Consider the following 20,590-nt stretch of genomic DNA (forward strand, 5'->3'; position numbering starts at 1 on the left):
AGCAGGTCAGGCAGCACCCAGGGAACAGGAGAATCGACGTTTTGGACAAACTTTCCTCATTCCTGAAGAAGGGCTTATGCCCGAAACATCGATTCTCCTGTTCCCTGGATGCTGCCTGCCCTGCTGCGCTTTTCCAGCAACACATTTTCAGCTCTGATCTCCAGCATCTGCAGACCTCACTTTCTCCTCATACTATTCAATACACTTACCCTGGCTTTGATCAACTCAAGTGGTTACCTGATCATAAATATTTCTTTGTGCAAATAGTTTATTCATTTTTATTACATCTCCTGCCTGTATTGAAATACAGAGCCTTTTAATTCAGAATTTCTACTGATTTTACTGTCTTTGGCCTTGTTTGTTGGTGTGCTGCTAAGTTTGAATACGTATTACACCCCTGTTTTCACTATCCAGGTTGCTATCTTTGCTTTGCTGTTTCCCTTTTGACTTGCCATATTTTCACTCATTTGCACAGCATCTCTCTCTTCCCACTCACCATGCCAGAGGGATCCTCCTGACCCTCTGCAAGTTTCTCTCCATCCTGGAATAAATTTTCTGAACCCTGGCACTGTGGGTGGGCAACAAAGCTCTGAATTCATGCCCTGAGTTATAGCGAACTGGCTCTGTCATCCTGACAAATGTCATCTCCTATTTTTATGGTGTGGAGGTGCCAGTGTTGGACTGAGGTGGATAAGGTCAGAAGTCACATGGCACTAGGGTTATAGTACAACAGGTTTATTTGTAATTTCCAAGCTTTCAGAGCGCTGCTCCTTCATCAGATGGAGTCAGCCTCCCCTGGCAAAGGAGCAGTGACCTGAGAGCCTGTAATTTCAACTAAATCATTTGGACTATAACCAGTGTTGTGACTTCTGGCTTTGCCCTATTTTCAAAACATTCCCATTTATTTTACTCATTGAACCTGAGTTCAGTCTGACAACAGTGCCATTGTTAGATTGTTGATCAACCTCACACCTCTGCCCAATCTTACAAGCTGCAGGAACCTGCAACCTGTTAGACAATGACTAAGTCTGAGACACCACCATCCCCACTTTCTTGGTCCTTTACCTTGCCTCACAGGGAGACAGCTGAACCTCAGGCTAATCAGCATAAGGCATGAGTTTCAACCCTACCATGGCAGACGGCAAATTTGATTTAAAAACTGGTTTATTGATGACCGTGTAACAACTATCGAATTGACATCTAAAAATCCACCGGGTTAAATCATGTTTTTGGGAAGGAAGTCTGCCTCCTTTACCTGGTATGCCCTCTGTGTGACTTGAGGCAATGTGGTTGACTCTTAACTATCCCATGAGCAATTAGGATAGACAATAAATGTCAATAATCAACATCCACATCCCATGAATGGATTTTTGAAAGAACACCATTCCCTTCCACTGACCAAATCAGTTGACCCTTTAAGGCATGTGAATATCTTTGGAACAGTGTCCAGCTAACCATCTTACCCCTAATTCGTTGCAACGTTGATCATTCAACTTCCAGTTCATTGAATCAGAGCTGGAGCTTCTTGAGCCTTAGAATCAAGCAAGCGGTTGCCCTGAATTACAATAGTGACCACCAGCTCCCACATACAGCAGTCACAACACATCACCTGTCCTGCCATCTTTTTATTGTGGTTACTTTATTTTTGTCTAATTTATTAATTATGAAACCTGTTTCTCCCAATAAGCTTTAGTATTGCTTATGAGACTTTACAAATGTTTATGAATTATTTCAACTGCTCATAAATGGTATTTTTAAAAGATTTAAACAAGCAAAATGTTCATCTATCAATCAATAACCTGTTTCTCATTCTTTTCTCTTTCACCCTCCATACTGGTCTCTAGGTGGCTATCCACAAAGGTTCAGAGCAGACCTTCCCAAAGTGGGGGTGGGTGGGATCCACATGGGGTCATGAGACTTGTGGCAGTAATGGCTGCCGTGTAGCCCGGGCCAAGTTACAACTGGCTGTGCTGCCATTTTAACAGAGTTCTCACTGGCCAGTTGTGAGAATTTTCGAGCTTTGAAATGAGGTGAGTGTGAGGAAAATGTTTGAAGAGCACTGATGTTGGGATATCAGCCATGCAGACTTCCTCTTTGCTGATTGGTGCATAGTCAAATAGGATCTCCAGGTGTTCAGCAGCAGGATAAGTAACTAATTGAAGTAATTTCTACAGCAACCCAAAAGGTAGAAAGTCTGATTAGTCTCAATTTATATTTTCCAACAATGACCTAGCTGATTAGGCAATATGAACATGCAAAAGACATTTTGTAAAAATCGTTAATTTGAATTTTATTAAATGGAGGAATTTTGACTTTCCATTGTTATCAAATTGGATTTTCAGGGTGAGTGAGGTTGTTTAGAAGTAAGTATAAACTGGGTGGTTGGATTTCTTTTTTTTTAAAAAGTGTTTACATAAATCAGTGAGTTTTGTGCAGAGCTGCTCCCACTTGTTAGGGTGGTTGATGCTGCACTGGGGCAACACATCATAAGTGCAGCAGCTGAACTATGCAAAGCCTATTTGCATCTCATTCAGCGAGTCATTTTTAAGGGTTTCAAAGCAAGCCTGGCAGTGTGTAAGCTGTTGTCAAGCACTGATTTGTGTATTCGTTGCAGCCTGAAGGAGGCGATTAAACAGCCAGTACTCGAGAGGGGCAGAGAATCATTGGCAAATGCTGCATTTATCTGCACATTATTGTTAGACCCCCAAAGCTGCTGGCAAGTTGAGTGGAATAATGGCGCAGAGTTCTGGCAGTTTCGCTGCCATTACCATTGCAAAATCCTGACCATAAATGAACTAGAGACAAAATGTATTTTTTTAATGTAACAACTTATGGTCTGGATTGCCACTGCTTGTAAGGGTAGTGGAAGCAAGTGTAATACTTTGTAAAAGGGATTGGATATCTACTTAAAGGTAAAGTTACAGGGCATAGGGAAAAGATCAGAGTGGGACTAATGCTGTAGGTGTCTTAAAGAGTGCATGCAGGCTTGATGTGTCAAGTGGCTGTCTCCTATAGTTTCACTTTAATATTCTGTATATGTGTATGTGCAGAACATTGAAATCCTTTTCCCACTTGCATCACATTCATTTAATAAAATGGACACTTTTAGATTAGCGGTCCTGCATACTTAGCTAGACATCTTGCTCACCTTCCTTTATAAGGCTATGCGTTGAGGGATAGGAGTTATGCTGTACATTATTCTCTTATGAAAGATGTCACAAATCATGCACACCCATGGTTCGTGGTGCTTCAGCCTTATAGAGGAAACCTTCAGTCAGATTTAAAGTGACATTAAACACCAAAAGAGGGAGCCAGAGTAAGGCAGACAAACAACTGGTATGTGGTTTGAAAGTTCTGTTCCAGGACCAGTGTAATTTAGAAATGAATTATCTTTTTTTTTAAAGTAGTCTGACTTCTATGCAACTCTGAAGGGATATCATATTGCATTTATGTAAGATCAATGTTTACTGGCACAAATGGCTCCAAATGAAATCCATTTGGATCCCTGTATACAACCACATCAATGGGATTTTGCAAAGTTGATGCAGATTTTTTTTGATATACATGCCATTGGAGTGTGTCCAAAAGGTTCCTGCTTTGATGAGTTCTTACTGAGTAAAGAAAATGGCAATATTGGCTGGGGATATTTGCCACCCGAGTCTTGAATATATCAGATTGTTCATCCAGTTAACTAAAGTGAAGTTCTTTATGCCTCTTTCCTATCTGAAATTTTCACAAATGCAGAACAATGATTCCCTGGTTAGGTCCTTGTCCAGTTACCAGCGTGTGCTATAGTTAGGAATTGTACATTTGAAGGAGTCTTTTTTTTCTGGATTGATACTTAGATTTCCTTTCATGTTATTTATTTAAAAAAAAACTGTCTTTCAAATGCTACAATAAAATCAAATACCATTTTTCAGTATTTTAAAAATAGTCAGTAAGGAGGGGCATTGCATGCCTTTATCCAAGAATTTTGTTGTTCTTGTGTCCTTTACAACCCCTTGAGGGGATGCTGTTAGGTTGGTGGCTTCACCAAGCAATATCCAGATGTTGGCCTGAGACCAGTGTCTCCAGCAAAATGCCAGCTTCAGGTTAAAGATCTGCTTTTTGACTTCTCGTACCACTTTTCAGAAAAAAGGATGACTTTTTCTTTTGTTTGAAATGGAGTCTTTTGGTAAAAAAAGGAAACTGAGTTATAGCGTGACGATAAAATAATACATTCTTACATCTGCCAGCCAAAGTGAAGACAGATTTTATTGCATTTGTAACAATACACCAGGGGTCCTTACACTGAACCTGTGCCACTACATTCATTCCTGATTCTCTTTGAAGATTGTGATGCTTAATCATTATGGCTTAATACTTTAGGGGAATCTTGGTTTCTCGAAGAGGAGCCAAATCTTTCACCCAGGAGTCTAGACTCTTGACTTTTCCCCTTGCTCTGTAATTTAATAGCACTCTTTGGTATGCTAAGTACATGGAATATTTGTAGTGCAGAGCTGAGTTAAAAGCCATTGTTTCTGCTCTGACATTTCATGAAAGAGAAAGTGTTATATAACACCTTGGATTACTGCCTGACACATGATTGGCCAAACTGACTGCAATGATTGATTTGTACGTTACACTGTCCGCATATGTAGTATAATGACTGAAGGGAAATAGAAGCAGGCTATTGGATGACTTGAAAAAATTGAGACTCTGTCTGTCAAAGATAATCCACATCACTAAACTACAGAAAAAAATGAGGTCCAGTGGAAAGGTATGTGTGGTGTGCATGAGGTCCTGAAAGCCATCAGATGTTTAGCTGCGAAAGATCCTTCTGAGTGAATCTAAATGCTTTTCCCATGGATTTGAGAATTGGCTTTTGGTACACCTGGTCATGCGCAACTTGATCTCCATACCAAGAAACACAGGCAAAAGTGGAAGAATTAAATGTGGATATGAGCAGGGAGCCACCGCTTTGGTCCGTGATCTCAATCCACATCGAGTTTAAATCAAAAACCTTAGTTAGCAGAAGTTATTTATCTGCTCTAGAGTGGAAAGACATAGTGTGATTCAATGGTGTACTCAGAAACTAAGGAAATAACAGGATTCGGCCATTTGGTCCTTCAAGCCTGTTCTGCTAATCGATGCAATGGTGGTTTATTCGTCCAATTCAGAACTCTGTTCCCACTTTCTCCCCACACTCTTTTTGATCCAGTTAGCCCTAAGGACTATATGTAACTGCTTCTTGAAAATATTCAGTGCCTTAGCTTTAACTCCTTTCTGTGGCAGAAAATTCCAAAGACTCTCCATGACTTGGGTGAAAAGATTTCTCCTCTTAGTCCTAAATTATCTTTTAAATAGACATACAAACCACCCTTCCTCTTCCTTCTCCCCTCATTCTTCCAAACTCTAGAGTATGTAGTTCTAACTAATCCAGCTCTCTTCACATGTCAGTTCTGTCATCTCCGGTATCAGCCTGGTAAATCTTTGTTACAGTCCCTCTATAGGTAGAACATTCTTCCTCCGTGAACAATTGCGCCGATATCGTCTCATCAAGACTCTGAATAATTGCAGCAAGGCCCTTTCACTGCCAAACTATTTTAACTCTTAATATGTTCAGTAATTTTGAGCTTAAAATATAGATGATTGCAGTGTTTGTTTTTAGATTAATGTAGGTGTCTTAATTGCTGGTAAGTAAAGATAGAATAGGTGGCCTTTTTTCTTAACTTATACACCAACCTCATGGATTTATTTGATAATGAAACCGATAAAGGCGTACTAAGTAAATCACTAATGGGAGAGATGCAAGACCAGAGAAAGGTTAACTCTAATCTCTGATAGGATTGCCAATGAAGTTCTAGCAGAAATATTAAAATGCGCCGATCAACTTAGATGGTTAAAAGAACTTAATTCTGATCTGAATACTAAAACCCGCAAATGCATTGAGAATCTATCTTGTCAGCAGATAATCTAATTCTTTTATAGCAGCTGATGACGCATCCATTTGATAGTTGAAGTCTTGATGTTCAATAATGTTGTGTTTAGTGGTTGAAAGCTTTCCTTTTGTTTCATGAAACAAAATCAAACTTACACAAGTGAGGTGTTGATGGTGTGGTCTTGAAATACTGTATTACAGTTAGTAATTTCTGCTATCAGTTGTATTTGTTACCTGTCCATCTTCCCACTTGATGGTTCTTTTTACCCCCACTTCTAGTGCTGTTTGTCTCCATTTACCTTTTTTAGTTTCTAAAATGCATTCACAAGATGTGGAAGGCCAACAATTATTGCACCCAAAACAAATCACTTATTCAATACCCAACAACAACTCTTGTATAGTACACAAACAGAATTTCTTTCCGTCTCTCAGGGTTAAAAGTAACTAAGATGTTTAATTCATAGATAGGAAAAATTGATAGCCTCAACATATTATCATATACCTGAACTTGAACTTAAAGGCACATGGCTACAAGTAAGCTCTTCAGGGTTTCATCCCAACATTTCTAGCTAGAGACTAATACTACCTCCTTTCTTTTTAGGTTAATCTAGATTTATTATAATCTGCCCTTCACAGGAGCACTGCTCTAAATTACTTTCCATTGCAGGGGCTTCACTGGACTGGCCAAAACAAAGTAAAACTGAAACAAAAACCTTTCTCTCTGATGTCTGGGTGTTCCTGTTAAACTCAAACTCTGGACTGGGAGATTATTTAACAGAACACACAGCAGAATGGTTCTGTCTGCTAAACTGTGCAATCATGAAGTAAACATACCCATTAGGCTGCTAAAGTAGTCTTCTGAAACTATTTTAAAATAAATCGTGGCTACAGAAATAGTTGCAAGTTAATTAATGTCAGGCACACACAAAACCCATATGTTTCTAACTCTTAGTTCAAACCCAAATGTAAAATAAAATCTATAAAAACAAAAATCAGACAATTTGTCATATGAATTACAGGCATATATAGCAAAAGGAAAGGCTAAGGAATTGGGGGCATAGCTGATTACTGATTTCAGGCAATATAATGAATTAATGGCCCCTAGATATTTTGATAAACAAGCCATTGAAATTCATGCATGAGGAATGGACCAAATGAATGGAAACTTCATGACTTGTAACCCACAGGGTAAATAAGTTCACCCACAATTTTGCATTTGTGTAAATGGATGAGAAATTCATAGCGATGAATTGACAATGCAGCAAACCTTCATGTGGGTACTTATTGCAAAAAAATTTAAATGGTGGAAGGGTGTGCCAGGCTTGTTAACCTCCTCTGCACTAAATTTTACAACATAACCCTGTGGTAACTCTAGTTGTTCAATTTGTACTTTTCTGCCACTCCCTTTAAATTCACACTGTCATTTTGAATTTCTTCCAATTCAATGCGTTACATAACCTACAAATGACTATCCGCTGATGTTTTCTCGGTGTTGTCGTCCACTAAGTACTGAGTGAAGTATTAGGCAGTTAGTGGGAGGCAGGCGACTCTGTTTGTTTTAATGTTGTCCAAGTGTTTGAATTATTAGTCAGGAGACTTTGGAAGAATTTACATAAGTTTGTTTTCAAGTCTGCGCGTGCATTTTACTTCTGCTTGCGTTGACCAGCCTGCATCTTGCCTCAAGAGTCTTACTCCAGGAATCATTTAATATATAGGGCAGTATTCAAGAAATTGTTCTGATGTGTGGCCACAAAAAACGAGAACAAGCTTTGCATTAATATTTGGCTGGGTAAGTTATTCTTATTGTGTTAGGGCTACCTAATTATTGCTATCAATATCTCAGACTATATAAGTGTAGGTAATGCCTGAAAATATCTAGTTATAAGTTTAATTGTAAAAAATGAGTGACAGAATGATTAAAACTATACCACAGCACTATCCCAGAAAAAAGATTCAAGTCTAGATATTTAATTTGTACGGAGATGGTTTGAGAAGCAGTTGAATGAAATGCTGATGCAATTCTGTCTTGTTGGTAACATGGTTTAGCAGTGAAGATTAGTTTCAAGAATTTGAAAGTTGCCCTTTAATAGCAAGGACACTGATAAAATTAATTGATTTGTGTGTAGCTTCTTTAATAGTTCAGAGTTTGAGTATTGCTGAAAAGGGGCATTGTGGTGAAGCTTTTTGACTTGCACTCATCAGGAGTGAAGGAAAAATGGAAGTCGTACTGAGAAGAGAGTGCTGATTGGCAAGTGAACTCTGATTTGTGCAGTTGTCATTAGAAAATGAATCAATTAATAATATTGACAGTTAACTGCCAAGCATAGGAATTAGTGGGCGGCATGGTGGCACAGTGGTTAGCACTGCTGCCTCACAGCGCCAGAGACCTGGGTTTAATTCCCGACTCAGGCGACTGACTGACTGTGTGGAGTTTGCACATTCTCCCCGTGTCTGCGTGGGTTTCCTCCGGGTGCTCCGGTTTCCTCCCACAGTCCAAAGATGTGCGGGTCAGGTGAATTGGCCATGCTAAATTGCCCATAGTGTTAGGTTAAAGGGGTAAATGTATGGGTGGGTTGCGCGTCGGTGTGGACTTGTTGGGCCGAAGGGCCTGTTTCCACACTGTAAGTAATCTAATCTAATCTAATCATTTTAAAAATTTTAGGCAAGGAAGATTGACTGTTGTTAAGGTGTTGCCTGAAAAACAAGGCAGAGAATGCTTGTCATCCATTTTATCAGTCAGTGATTGGTTGGCAAGCAAAATATAATTTTCTTAGCCCCATTAGAAGCTATTTAATTTTCAGATTAACTTAATCAGGATTGAAGTTCGGTGATAAATTTGGAGACCTTTCATTGTTCCACTTTTGTTATATTCTGCAATTAGTTAATATAGTGCAGATATTGATCGGCTTGTGTATAGGAATTAGTTTCGTGTAAACGTAAGTTTTGAGGAGCACTCTTTAGTGTGAAACTGCACAATTGGCAAGGTCAGTAATTTCTTTGTCATTGAAAAGTGAAGAGAATTCAAAATATGATTCCCGATATTCAGCAAAATAGTTAATCAGCTGCCATAAGCTAATCAGCCAAATGATAAATAGATGAAGTGTTAGAAAGCAATTCTCAGAAGACTCAAAATCCAAGATCCCCATGCAAGTGAAAAGTAACCCCAGCTAGGACCTTCAAAATGCTGCTGCCTGTAGTGTCAGAGCTAATTCCTTCTTTGTTTCATTTTGTTTTGCAATGTTCTTAAAGTTATGTGACATAATACTCCTTCACAAATTCTGCATAAGGCTTGAACAATCCATAGAACAGAAATGATTGCATGACAACTAATATGTTGAGCACTACAGCTATAACAACTGCTGCAACCCCCTCAACTGGGATAGCATGCGGGAATTCAAGCCCTGTGATCCCTGGAGTAGCTGTCAGGAAAGTGTGCAAAATTCCCCAACTTAGCTGAATTTTAGACCAGGGTTAACAAAGCATGGAGCAGGTTTCTGCACTTAACAAAAATGACTATTTAATGCAAGCAAATTGATTCTCGTTCCAGGTAAACTATAAGTGTGAACATAAACTCTACTGTTAAAACTTGTAACTCCCTTTAATAAAAATCTCCACATACGTAAGACAGACACTGCCAAAACAAAAGTGTAATGGCAGAAGGAAATCTGGGTTGGCATTTCAATAGCCCCTGTCCACAGGATTTGCTGAGGTAATTCTTTTGACTTGCCAGGACTTGCACCTCAATCCGTCTTCAGTTATTTTCGATTGCTTACAGAAAACACAGCAAACTGCTGTTCACAACCTAAGCTCTCTGATTTATTAGTTAAAGCTATAGCTCATAGTAGCTGTTAAGAGGGGAATAAAGAAACTGGCTGCTTTGATTTCTAGGTTTTGCTTCCTACAGAAAGGCTGACAGACATCACCTGTCTTCCCACAGTTCCAAAGGCTTCTGCCCCTATCACTGCACCCAAAAGCTATTTATCTGTTGGGGAGCCAATCACATAGTTGTTAGCAGGCAGCCTTTGTCATCAACAACTGGTCACCACTCCACTCGACTGTTTTCAGCTGAATCTCTTCTTCATAAGCCCTGGTTCCAATTCGTCGGCAGCTAAACTTCTCATACTCGTTGAACAAACAGAGTAAACAGTACTTTCAATAAGGGCTTATAACTTATTAAAAGTTCACCAATCCAGTGAGTTTGGTTCCACAAATTTGATTTTAAGCAGTCCTTACTCATTTCACTCCACAATATATTAAAAAAAACGGAAATAAAAAGGTATCTTTTATAATGTGCAAGAGGCAGAGCTGGAGACTGGGTTTAACATTTCAAGTTTCCAATGTTGGTCCCACCCACCATTCTGAGAACAGTTGGGAAACCTGTCCTGTTTCTATGGGAGGGAGTCTGACCAAATTCATCATTTGTCAGATATTCAGCATCAGACTGTCCCTGGGATTTAGTATCCCAGGGACCTAGCCCTTTGAAAACTACTAATCAATCACAGGGTTGCTAACTCTCCATTGCTGGCAGTGCGATGGGAGCAATACCTGCTGCCAGTAGAGTTGCAGAGACTTCACCAGTGATCATGGCTGGGTCCTTTGGATTCAGGTATTAAGGGCAGAGTGGGAGTAGTAAGAATATGTCAATGTGTGGGGCAGGATCAGATGCAAGGGGACAAAAGGGGAGATGGCTTTTTGAAACCTTTTTTGAAAAACAAATTCATGGAATGGGAGTGTAGTCAACATTGCCTTTCCCTGCTTGACCAAAGGGTAGCTGAGTCAGTCACATTGCTGTGGGCCTGAAGTCTCATGGAGCTGGATCAAGTAACGATAACAGATTTCCTTCTCTCACGGACCTTAAATCACGTGGGCTTTCATAACAATTGACAGTGGTTGTACATTCACCGGTAAGTCAGGTTTGTATTCCAAATGTTTGAATGCAGGAGTCACTGTCTGCCAATGGTGGGACCTGTACTCATGACTGAGGAACCTTAGCTTAAGCTGCTGCATTACTAGTCCAGTGATATTACCACCATGCAACCGCTTCCTCCTCCCTGGTATCATATCCTTCAAATTACCTGAGTGGTATTTTGACGTCCGACATACTGATAAGCTGTTGGTAAGCTCAGTTTGTTGGGTGACTTTGGGAGTAACTCCGTGACTCCCATTTAAATGCTGAGCCATCACTAAGTTCCAGTGGATGCTGATAATGAATTAACCAATTCTCATTCTGTCAAGAGTGGGTGAGTTTCCCACATGGACTGTTTCATGATGTGACCTTTCCCACAATTCATTGGGTCTAGCTGCCATGTTCCCCACCGCGATAGGCTGCAGTAAATTCTGCTGATGGAAGTTGTCAGCCAGTGGAAGAGGATAAATATTTTAAAATCTATACTTAGGGATGAGTCAGTGGAGATTTGAAGACTGAAGAGATAGGTAAATTAAGCATATGGTCTATTGTAACGAGCCAAATGTTTCTTTGGTTTGTGCTGGTGTGAGTTTGGGAGCAGATAAAGCTTAAGGTTACTAATGTGTGGAGAAGTGTTTTTCAGCAGGATGAAGTAAAGGCAGATTGTGTGCTCATGGATATACATGGTCTTGGTATTGGATAATGTGTTGTCTGTAGTTCAGTTTGGAGTCCGATGAGACATAAAGATAGCGCACAACTTGGTTCAGAATAGCACCAGTAGCATTAATGTTACAAGTTGTGGCTGATCCAAGGCAACTGACCAATCATAAGTTGGGAGGAGGCATGTGTGTCTTTTGAAAGCAGGCATGAACCTTTTTTAGCTTCTTGGTTGCTTTTTGTATAGTGAATATCCAGGAAGTCCATGTTAATCAAGATCTGCTGCCCAATTGCATTTTGGAATTGCCCTAAGGTATAGAAGCAGAAGTAGGCTATTCAGTCCATTGGCTCTGTTGCATCATTCAGTGAGATCCTGGTTGAATGCCTTGTGTGGCCTGGTATCACCTTGTGCAACAATGTAACCCAAAAAGCAAAGCAGTGCATGCTCTTTGTCTTATTTTTTAAAGGGCTTGCATGTTCATGCAATATTTCAGTTGATGGGCCTTGAATATTTGGGGTATCTCACTGGGGTAGTACATAGGTGAATGAGCCCTGCTGTGTCTAGAGTTGTCACAAAAGTTAAATATTTGATCAAATCATGCAGAGTTATGTTATTTTTGACCCAGGTTGACAGTACTGACGAGGTTTCTCTTCTTAACAAGAATGATTGACGATTATAAATAAACATATTCTAGTTGAAGGTGAACAATTGTAAACTGTCGACATGTAACTACTTGAGTAAGTAGCTGTGTAAACAGCACTTAGAATGATTGTCAGTAGCCAGCTTTTGAAACCCTTTCACGACCCTCAGTATTTTTTTCCCATTTCAGTCCACAATCAAAAATACTGAATCATAAAACAATACTGGAGAAAATGAGCAGAAACCGGTATATTTTTTTCCTGTGACTGAACAATAGCACAAAGTTTTGATCTTGCCCTATAGAACAAAACAAACCAAAGGCTCTGCTATCTGAGCAGTAGTCAAACTCATATTTTTTGTTTTTGTTCCTATTTTAGCTGGGGAAAAACAAGCTGTGGTCTTTTTAATTTCTATCTTGGATCATGTTGTTTTTATTCAGGCTGAATAATCCAGAGTAAGATATTTTCCCCTTCTTAATTCTAGCTCAGGGAGTTGAAATCTTGCTGACTGTCGTAGCCTCTGCTGAACTTGAATTAAGTCTTAACTGGAATAAGCAGCAGCGCACGTTGAAACATGCAAACTAACATTTCCTTCCGAACATGCCAGTTCAGACAATCCATCTGACTTTTAATTCTTTTTTTTTCTGAATTCTGCTGTCCTGTACATTTCATGCAATGACAGACGAGTGTTATTCGATTTGTCACATTTTTTGTAACCGTGTTCTTTCATTGGATGTGCTCATTGTTGACTAGGCATTCTTTATTGCATATCTTTAATTACCTTTGCATGAAGTGGCTTGCCACACCATTTCAGAGGGTAGTTAAGAGTCGACCATGTTGCTGTGGATTTGGATTTGCACATAAGCTAAGACCATGTAAGAATGGAAGATTTCCAGCATCAGAGGTGTTTTATAACTTTGTCACTAGCATTTAGATTGTCTTCTCTATTCTAGATTTTTGTTTTTTGTTGATTTGAATTCAAATTTCACCAGCTGTTCTGGTGGGATTCAAACTTTGGTCTCCCAGACTGTAAACCCGAACCCCTCTCTGTATTATTAATCGAGTGATGTGGCTCCTATTCCACCCCAGGATGAGACCAAGGACCCTCTGCTGAGTCAAACCCTGCAACTTGACATTTTGTAATTTGTTCCTTTTTCTAATTTCCCGAGATCTGTAGAGCACATCAGAATGAATGTTTTGACAACACTGTCAGGTTGAGAAAGGTTGCAATTACAAGTTGCTGCCTTGCGTTTCCATTTGGATGAAGCGTTTTGCCAGGGCAATTTGCCTTAAATCACAAAAATAATGTGAATATAGCCAGAGAATATGATTAAAGCAGTAAAGGTTATTATGTTTGTGCTTGAAACTGGTATATGCTTCAGAATGAATCAATTGGCTCCAAATGAATGGTCACATTTTGTTGGTGAATATTTAAAAATATAATGAAATGGCCTATTATACATAGTTCAGAAGAGTTTGTTTTATTTTAAAATATGACTGCTCGGGTGTTTAATGTGATAAAGATTGAAGAGTTGAGATTTGTAATAAACTCATTTTCAATAGCATTCCTCAAACAATGGCGACTGCTACTTGAAGCTGCTTTGAGCACTAGGTCTGCTGTCACAGTATGACCCATTCACCTGTCATGTGCCAAACTGACTGTCCATCTGTAAAACCTCTGTGTCGGCCATTGTGTCATGTGATTCTCCCAAATCATGATTCTCTAACTGCTTCTACAACTGACATCAGTATGAGATAAGTTCAAAGTTTGTGAGAAGATTTGTAGCTCGGGTGCTCGTTGCTGACAACTGACATCAGTATGAGATAAGTCTCCAGTCTAGACTGAGTATGAGAAGTGACATTACAGACTAGACATTAGAAAGATTTATCTGTTAACCTAATGTATAGATGAGGAGTAGTTAATAGTAGGAGTTTGATTCTTGAATTGAAATAAGGTGCAAGCAGCCTTGGGGACTGGGGAATATCTCCAGCTGAGGACGTCTGTACATACAGATTAGAATTTCAGTGTGCAGGTAGCAATATTGGCTTAAAGCAATATCCATCATCCAATGTGGCAAAGTTGACTCCTCATTTTCTGGGAGAAAGTGAGGACTGCAGATGCTGAAGGTCAGAGTCGAGAGTGTGGTGCTGGAAAAGCACAGCCGGTCAGGCAGGATCTGAGGAGCAGGAAAATTGACATTTCAGGCATTAGACCTTCATTGGGAATGACCCTTACCTCTCCCTCTTGAGATCTCTGTAGCGTTTCAGCTCTGATCAAATAGGTGAACACTTTTGTTTTTTGGATGTCATTATTTTTTAAAAGTTCTTTGTCTTCTTGCAATTTCAAGTACCTCTTCATTTGTCTTATCTTTATATCAAATATTCAGCAGACCTCTTTGATCCCACGTTTCAAAGACCTCTTTAATACGTACCTTTCTTTATTATCCAGTTTTGAGATGTACAGGAAAGTGAATAGAATGTATCACTAGATTTTTTGTTTCCTTGTTACTTCTTAACACATACTTCTGCCTATTTTATTTCTCCTTCTGACTTCAGCATCACATCTGTCATCTGTTCTCATTTATCCTAAGTAGACACTTAAGTATGCACTTATCTCCTTGTCCAGGGTAACTTCACTCAACATTCTCTTTTTAATTTATGCATTCTGTCTACCATTCTATTTTTGATCATGCACAGTTCATATTCAAAATTGCTAGTTTTAAAACATTACATTGAAGGACAACTACTGATTCTGCAAGTCAACTTGTTCTTTGTTGCAATAGGTTTTGCCTCCAAATTTAAACCTGGAGGTGCATCTAATTCTCCGTACATGGGTTGAACAATTTTGGTGACTCTACATACTCCTTGTCATATTCTTCTTTTCACTTGAAACACATCTAATTCTTCATCAAATATAATGCTCACGACCTGATCCCATTATAGTCTCTGGATTAAATGTTACAATCATAATCATTACTGTCAATATCACAATTCAGATTGTCTATTAGATTTTGGTGATTAACACATTCAAATAAAGAATTGTGTGCAGATAAGCAAAAGAGAAATAGTTTCATGGGATGTGATGAAGTACTAGAGCTGGAAAGAAATCACAGAGTTGCTCAACAGAAGGTGGAATCTTTTGACAGATAAAAATTGCAGGAATAGCAAGAGATTTAAAACTAACCAAGATGGTGAAATATTGTTAGAAAGGAATGCTCTGGAGAAGGTGTGGAAGGGAATCCACAGGATATTGCCTGGGATGAAAAGTCTCTTATATCGGAGGAACTGGATAGGTTGGGTTTGTCTTCCTTCGAGACAGTGGATCAGTGTGCAGTGTGGATCAGATTGAGATTGAGAGGCACAGACAGGGTAGGTAATGAGAATTCTTTCCTTTTGGCAGGCATGTCCAATATATGTTTAAGGTGAGGAGTAAGTGATTTAGAGAAAATTGGAAATGTTTTTGTTCTGGGTGGTAGACAGATGGAATGTGCTGCCTGAGAAGGTAGTGGAGACAGGTATATTTTAAGAAACATCTGGTTGAGTACTTAAAATGTCAGGGCATAGGCTATGGACCAAGTGCAGGTGAATGGAATTAGTATAGTTTGGTGTTTGCACAGCACAAGCATGTTGGACTCAAAGGTCTGTTTCTGTTCCATGTGATGTGATGTGATTCTGTGCAATTTTCTTATAGATTAGATTAGATATCCTAAAGTCGGGAAACAGGCCCTTTTGGCCCAAGTCCACACTGACCCTCTGAAGAACCACCCACGCCCAGACCATTCCCCCACCTTATATTTACCCCTGACTAATGCAACTAACACTATGGGCAATTTAGCATGGCCACATCTTTGGATTGTGGGAGGAAACCAGAACACCTGGAGGAAACCCATGCAGACACGGGGAGAATGTGCAAACTCCACACAAACAGTCACCCGAGGCAGGAATCAAACCTGGGTCCCTGGCACTGAGGCAGCAAACCGTGCCACCCCATGTATTCTCAATGATGTTAATTGAGGCAATCTTCAAGTTAGAGAGGCAAGTTATGGGTGAAACATTATGATGTCAGAGGAATGGATGGGTACTGGAAAAGCTTCAGACATAGTCTCCTCTTATTTTAACTATCTAGAAACTCTGGAGAAGCAGTATGAGAAGTGACAATAGATGCATGATCAAATTTATACAAAGGCTGCATTCCCAGAGACTTGAGCCATTCATTATTCCTTGTTGCCCAAGAAATCTAATGAAATTAATGCTATTATTTCCAAAACTATACAAGGTCAATGCTCTCTTTAACCTGATGTTTCTTTGTCATGATTTTCAAATTAGAAGCAGAAATTGGGATTTCGATATGAGGTGGGAACATAGAAGAAAAATTAATCTAAAGCAATTTTTTGATGACTATTCATTTGTATTTACATAGACTCTTTAAAATAAACTCACATTCCTGGAGTCATAGTCACACAGTATGGAAATAGACCCTTTGGTCCAATCAGTCTGTGCTGATCATAATCCCAAACTAAACTAGTTCCACTGCCTGCTCCTGGCCCATAGCCCTCCAAACCTTTCCTACTTCAAATCTATCCAAATGTCTTTTTAAACATTTTAAATGCACCAAGTTACCAATGTAACAAGGCAATTTTTTTTTAAAGCATTTTTTTTACTTTAGAATAAGTTGTAAAATGCTGCCTTATTTCATTGTTTCATGGTTGGCTTGGTGTTCACTGATAGACATGTATGTTTGAATGGGGACTGACGGAAGCAGAGACTTAAGATTTGTGGGTGTTTTCTGATCAGTGTATGTTCCCTGAGGGCCTAGCAGGGCTGAGTACTCCCCTGCTGTTTCTGCTATATTTCAACTATTTTGATATGCTTGGATGTATGAGATGTCATGAATAGGTTTGCAGATAATATACAAACTAGCTGAGTGGCTGATGATGGAAAAGAGATGTCTATGGACTAGTGGTGGGTGGAACAGTAGCAAATGGAGTTTGATCAAGTGAACCCTGAGATAACACGCAGGGTAAGCAAATAATTTGAGGATATTTCAGGATATTGAAGTTCAGAAAAATTTTAAACAGCATTGGCTAGTCAGACATTTTGGAATTCTGTTAGGGCACAAAGGGTGAGTTCTTTGTTGTGTTTGATTGCTATAAAACAGAATGCACTTGATGTGAGTTATGTAACCAGTTGAAAAGCTACCTTTCAATGAAAAGATATTTAAAACGTTTTGCTGGACTTTTCATTGAGAAAAGAACATTGCATTTTTATTAGAATACAAGCTGGTCCAGTGGTTAGCGTGGTTGCCCCAAAAGTTGTAAGTTGGAAAATGAATTTAAAAATATCCATTTATTTCTGGGCTAGTCATGGTGTGGTCTGTTACAAAAACCTATTTTATGACTAATGACTCCTGGTGTAGGGTGTGTGGTCTCACCTGCATGTGACCCCAGTCATACTCTAACTCTTCATACCCTAACTCATTGTTTATTGGATAATCACTGTGACCAGGCTATTATGCAGTGGCTTTTTAATAATGACCATAATACACTATTATCAATGTCACCCACGCTTCAAGAATAAACTTCAAGCCAAGTGCCTCACTGATGCAAAAATAAATTGGTTATCATGGAATAATGAAATTTTCTCTTGCAGCAAGGAAAGAAGCTCAAATAATAAAAGAAAAACTATTTCTATGATTTATTAAGGATAGTTAGCTAGTGCATCCATCTAACAAGAACAGACCAGATTATATCTATTGATGAATAACAAGTCTGAATTACGTAACGATCTGACAGTAACCAAATGTTTGCAAATCATAGCATTAGTATGGTTGAAGTTTAAATTAATTCTGAGGGGAAGGAGAGTCACAAATTAAAGTTTTACGTTTAAGCAAAGCAGCCATTGAATGAATGGATGGTTAATGAATTGGTCACAATAAACTGGGTTGAATTGTTCCTGAGTTAATCTACAGGTAAATAATGGGAAATATGTAAAAAAATTAATTGGCACAATGTGAAAATGTTGCATATGCAAAAGAAAAATGTTCCAGCTGAATCGCAAGCAACAAACCAGGTAAGATCCAGTGTAAGCTTAAAACCTTTGTGCTGTAAAACTCTGACTCTCGATGGGAAGTTGAACCCAGGCCTCCTGGTTCAGAGGTATGGATACTAACACTGTACTTCAAGAGTAAATTTGTTTCATTAGCTTTAATGGTTAAAGAAAAGGGGAAAATAGCAGTAACGCATAAAAGTTTTTTTTGTAAAAACTAGAACCTACTGGATTTAACTGTAAAAATGCAGGAAAGAATTGTGACTTGAATAAGCAAGCTTAAATGAAAGGAAGAAAATCCATGCAAGTTTTGGCAGTCACTGTAACCTATCATCAGAGATATGTTGAAGCACTTGTAAGTAGGAGTTGATTTAAAATATTTAAGAAAAGCAAATTTTCATAATTATCATCCAAATAGTTTTTAGAAGCTAGGACATGAGCATAGTAAATAAAGAAGTGTCTATGAATATTGTCTATATGGACTTCCAGAAGATGTAAAATTAGTTCTATCCAAGATTAGAAAGCAAAATAAATGGACACAACTGAAGATAGCTTTGTGACCAGGGTTGATAATGGGTTGGGAACGAAGAGTTGAAGAATAGGAATAAGTATTGTCCAATAATGTGATGGAATGTTTTCTAAAGAGAGATATTGGGTCCTCAAAATTCCCCCATGTTTATTGATATGCAGAAGAAATTGCATATTCATACTTGCAAATAACAACGAGGCAGCTGAGATCCTGTATGTGATGACAGGTGGTTGTAAATGGAAAAGATCAATTAAAGAACTGGATAAAACTGCCAGGTTGAGATGATGTGGGCAGATGAACAGTTCAAGAATCTAAAGATAAATTGAAAATATCGTTAATGGTGAGAGATGAGGCACTATGGAGAAGCTGAGGAATGTACACCCTCCTGAATAGATTTCAAAAAGCTAGTGTGGAGCAATGAAAGGTTCATCAAGTGCATCTGCACTTCTCAAGATCAAAGGCTTGGATGAAATGTCTGTCGTGTGGAACTTTAGTACTCTAGGTGAAGTCTGGCTTTGGAACCTGAACCTCTCAGGCGCCATTAACTTTGACTCTTCAGAATTGTATTAAGGGCTTGAGTGATAAGGTTACATGAACTTGGCTTGAGTCTTGATGGTTGAACGGTGACCTTGTCAAGCAGTTTGAAATTATAAAAGGACTTGATCGGGTAGGTACAAAGAAAATTTCATCAACTGAAGCAATCTAGTACAAAACAGCATTAAGTGATGCCTAGGCTACCTCTAAAAGCAATTGCAACACTGCGATCATGCAAATGACTGTTGTGGATACTAGGTTGTGTCCGGTCTTGATGACTTTTATGAATGGATTTCATGACTTAAGGTTGTCAAGGTATTGTAGTCAAAGGTAGATAAATAGTTTTTTGGGGTGCAGATCAGCCAGAGTCTATTTAAATTATAGAACACATTCAAGGGACTAATTTGACTATCTTTGCTTCAGTCTTGTTCTCTTTTTAGTGTGTTGAGCTTTGCTTTCTGAAATGTGTAAAATGCAAGTTGAATCTAATGCTGGTGATGCAACTTCCTTTTCAGAAAGATAATGAAGAAAAAACGCCAGAATTGAAGGAGGAGCAGGTTGCTGTTATCCAGAAACTTGAGCTCACAATTGAACAGCTGAGGACCAAAATAGCTGAACTGGAGAAGCATTCTGCTTTGTTAGACCAGGAGAGGACTCTAAAGGACCATGGATCTGCTAGTGAGGATGTAGTCTCAACAACTGCTTCTGACGTTTGTCCTCAAACAGATGTGCAGAATTTTCTTCTGCACAACTCTCAAACTTTCTACGTTGATGCTAAATCTGTACAGACTTCTCCTGCTGAAGAATATACAACTGATCAAGTGCCTTTATTTGATAGCCAGTCATCACAACCTCCAAGTCCAGACTGTAGGGTTTCTTTGTCTCAGGATCATTCTGTATCTGGAGCTCTCTCACCGCCAAAAGCTCCAACGTATCCACACAGTACTTTGTCACAACAGTTGGTGCCTCCTCCAAGTGAAACATCCCTTTCAGTGTCTACTCCACCGGTTCAAAACAGTGCAGTGTTTTCACAGCAGTTTATATCCAATCAAGGCTCTCTGTCTCTGTCTGACAGTGAAACTCTGCTATCGTCACCGTCTGATAGCTCGACTCTGCCTGCACTGATCAGTTGTGAGCTTCCACCTTCACCACCAGAACCTGAAACTCTTCCCACTCCCCCTTTGCCAGGGTCAGCTTTACCCACACCCCCTCCACTACCCTCTTCTCCTCTCCAAGGATCGGTGTTACCCCCTCCTCCACCCCCTCTGCCGGGGTCAGCCTTATATGCTCCCTCTCCTCCACCCCCTCTCCCAGGCTCGGAATTACCCTCTCCCCCACCACCTCCACCTCTGCCTGGATC

General features: G+C 39.3%; 1 protein-coding gene across 1 annotated transcript in view; it reads left to right on the top strand.

The window, feature by feature from the left end:
• fmn2b (formin 2b) overlaps positions 1-20,590 on the top strand; it is a 463,563-nt gene that overhangs the window by 102,149 nt on the left and 340,824 nt on the right. Inside the window, exon 7 of the mRNA XM_043696758.1 lies at positions 19,746-20,590. Within this exon, the coding sequence (XP_043552693.1) occupies positions 19,746-20,590 (845 nt within the window). The remainder of the gene's footprint in view (positions 1-19,745) is intronic.

Source organism: Chiloscyllium plagiosum, chromosome 9 (assembly GCF_004010195.1).
Source record: "Chiloscyllium plagiosum isolate BGI_BamShark_2017 chromosome 9, ASM401019v2, whole genome shotgun sequence".
Classification (NCBI taxonomy): domain Eukaryota; kingdom Metazoa; phylum Chordata; class Chondrichthyes; order Orectolobiformes; family Hemiscylliidae; genus Chiloscyllium; species Chiloscyllium plagiosum.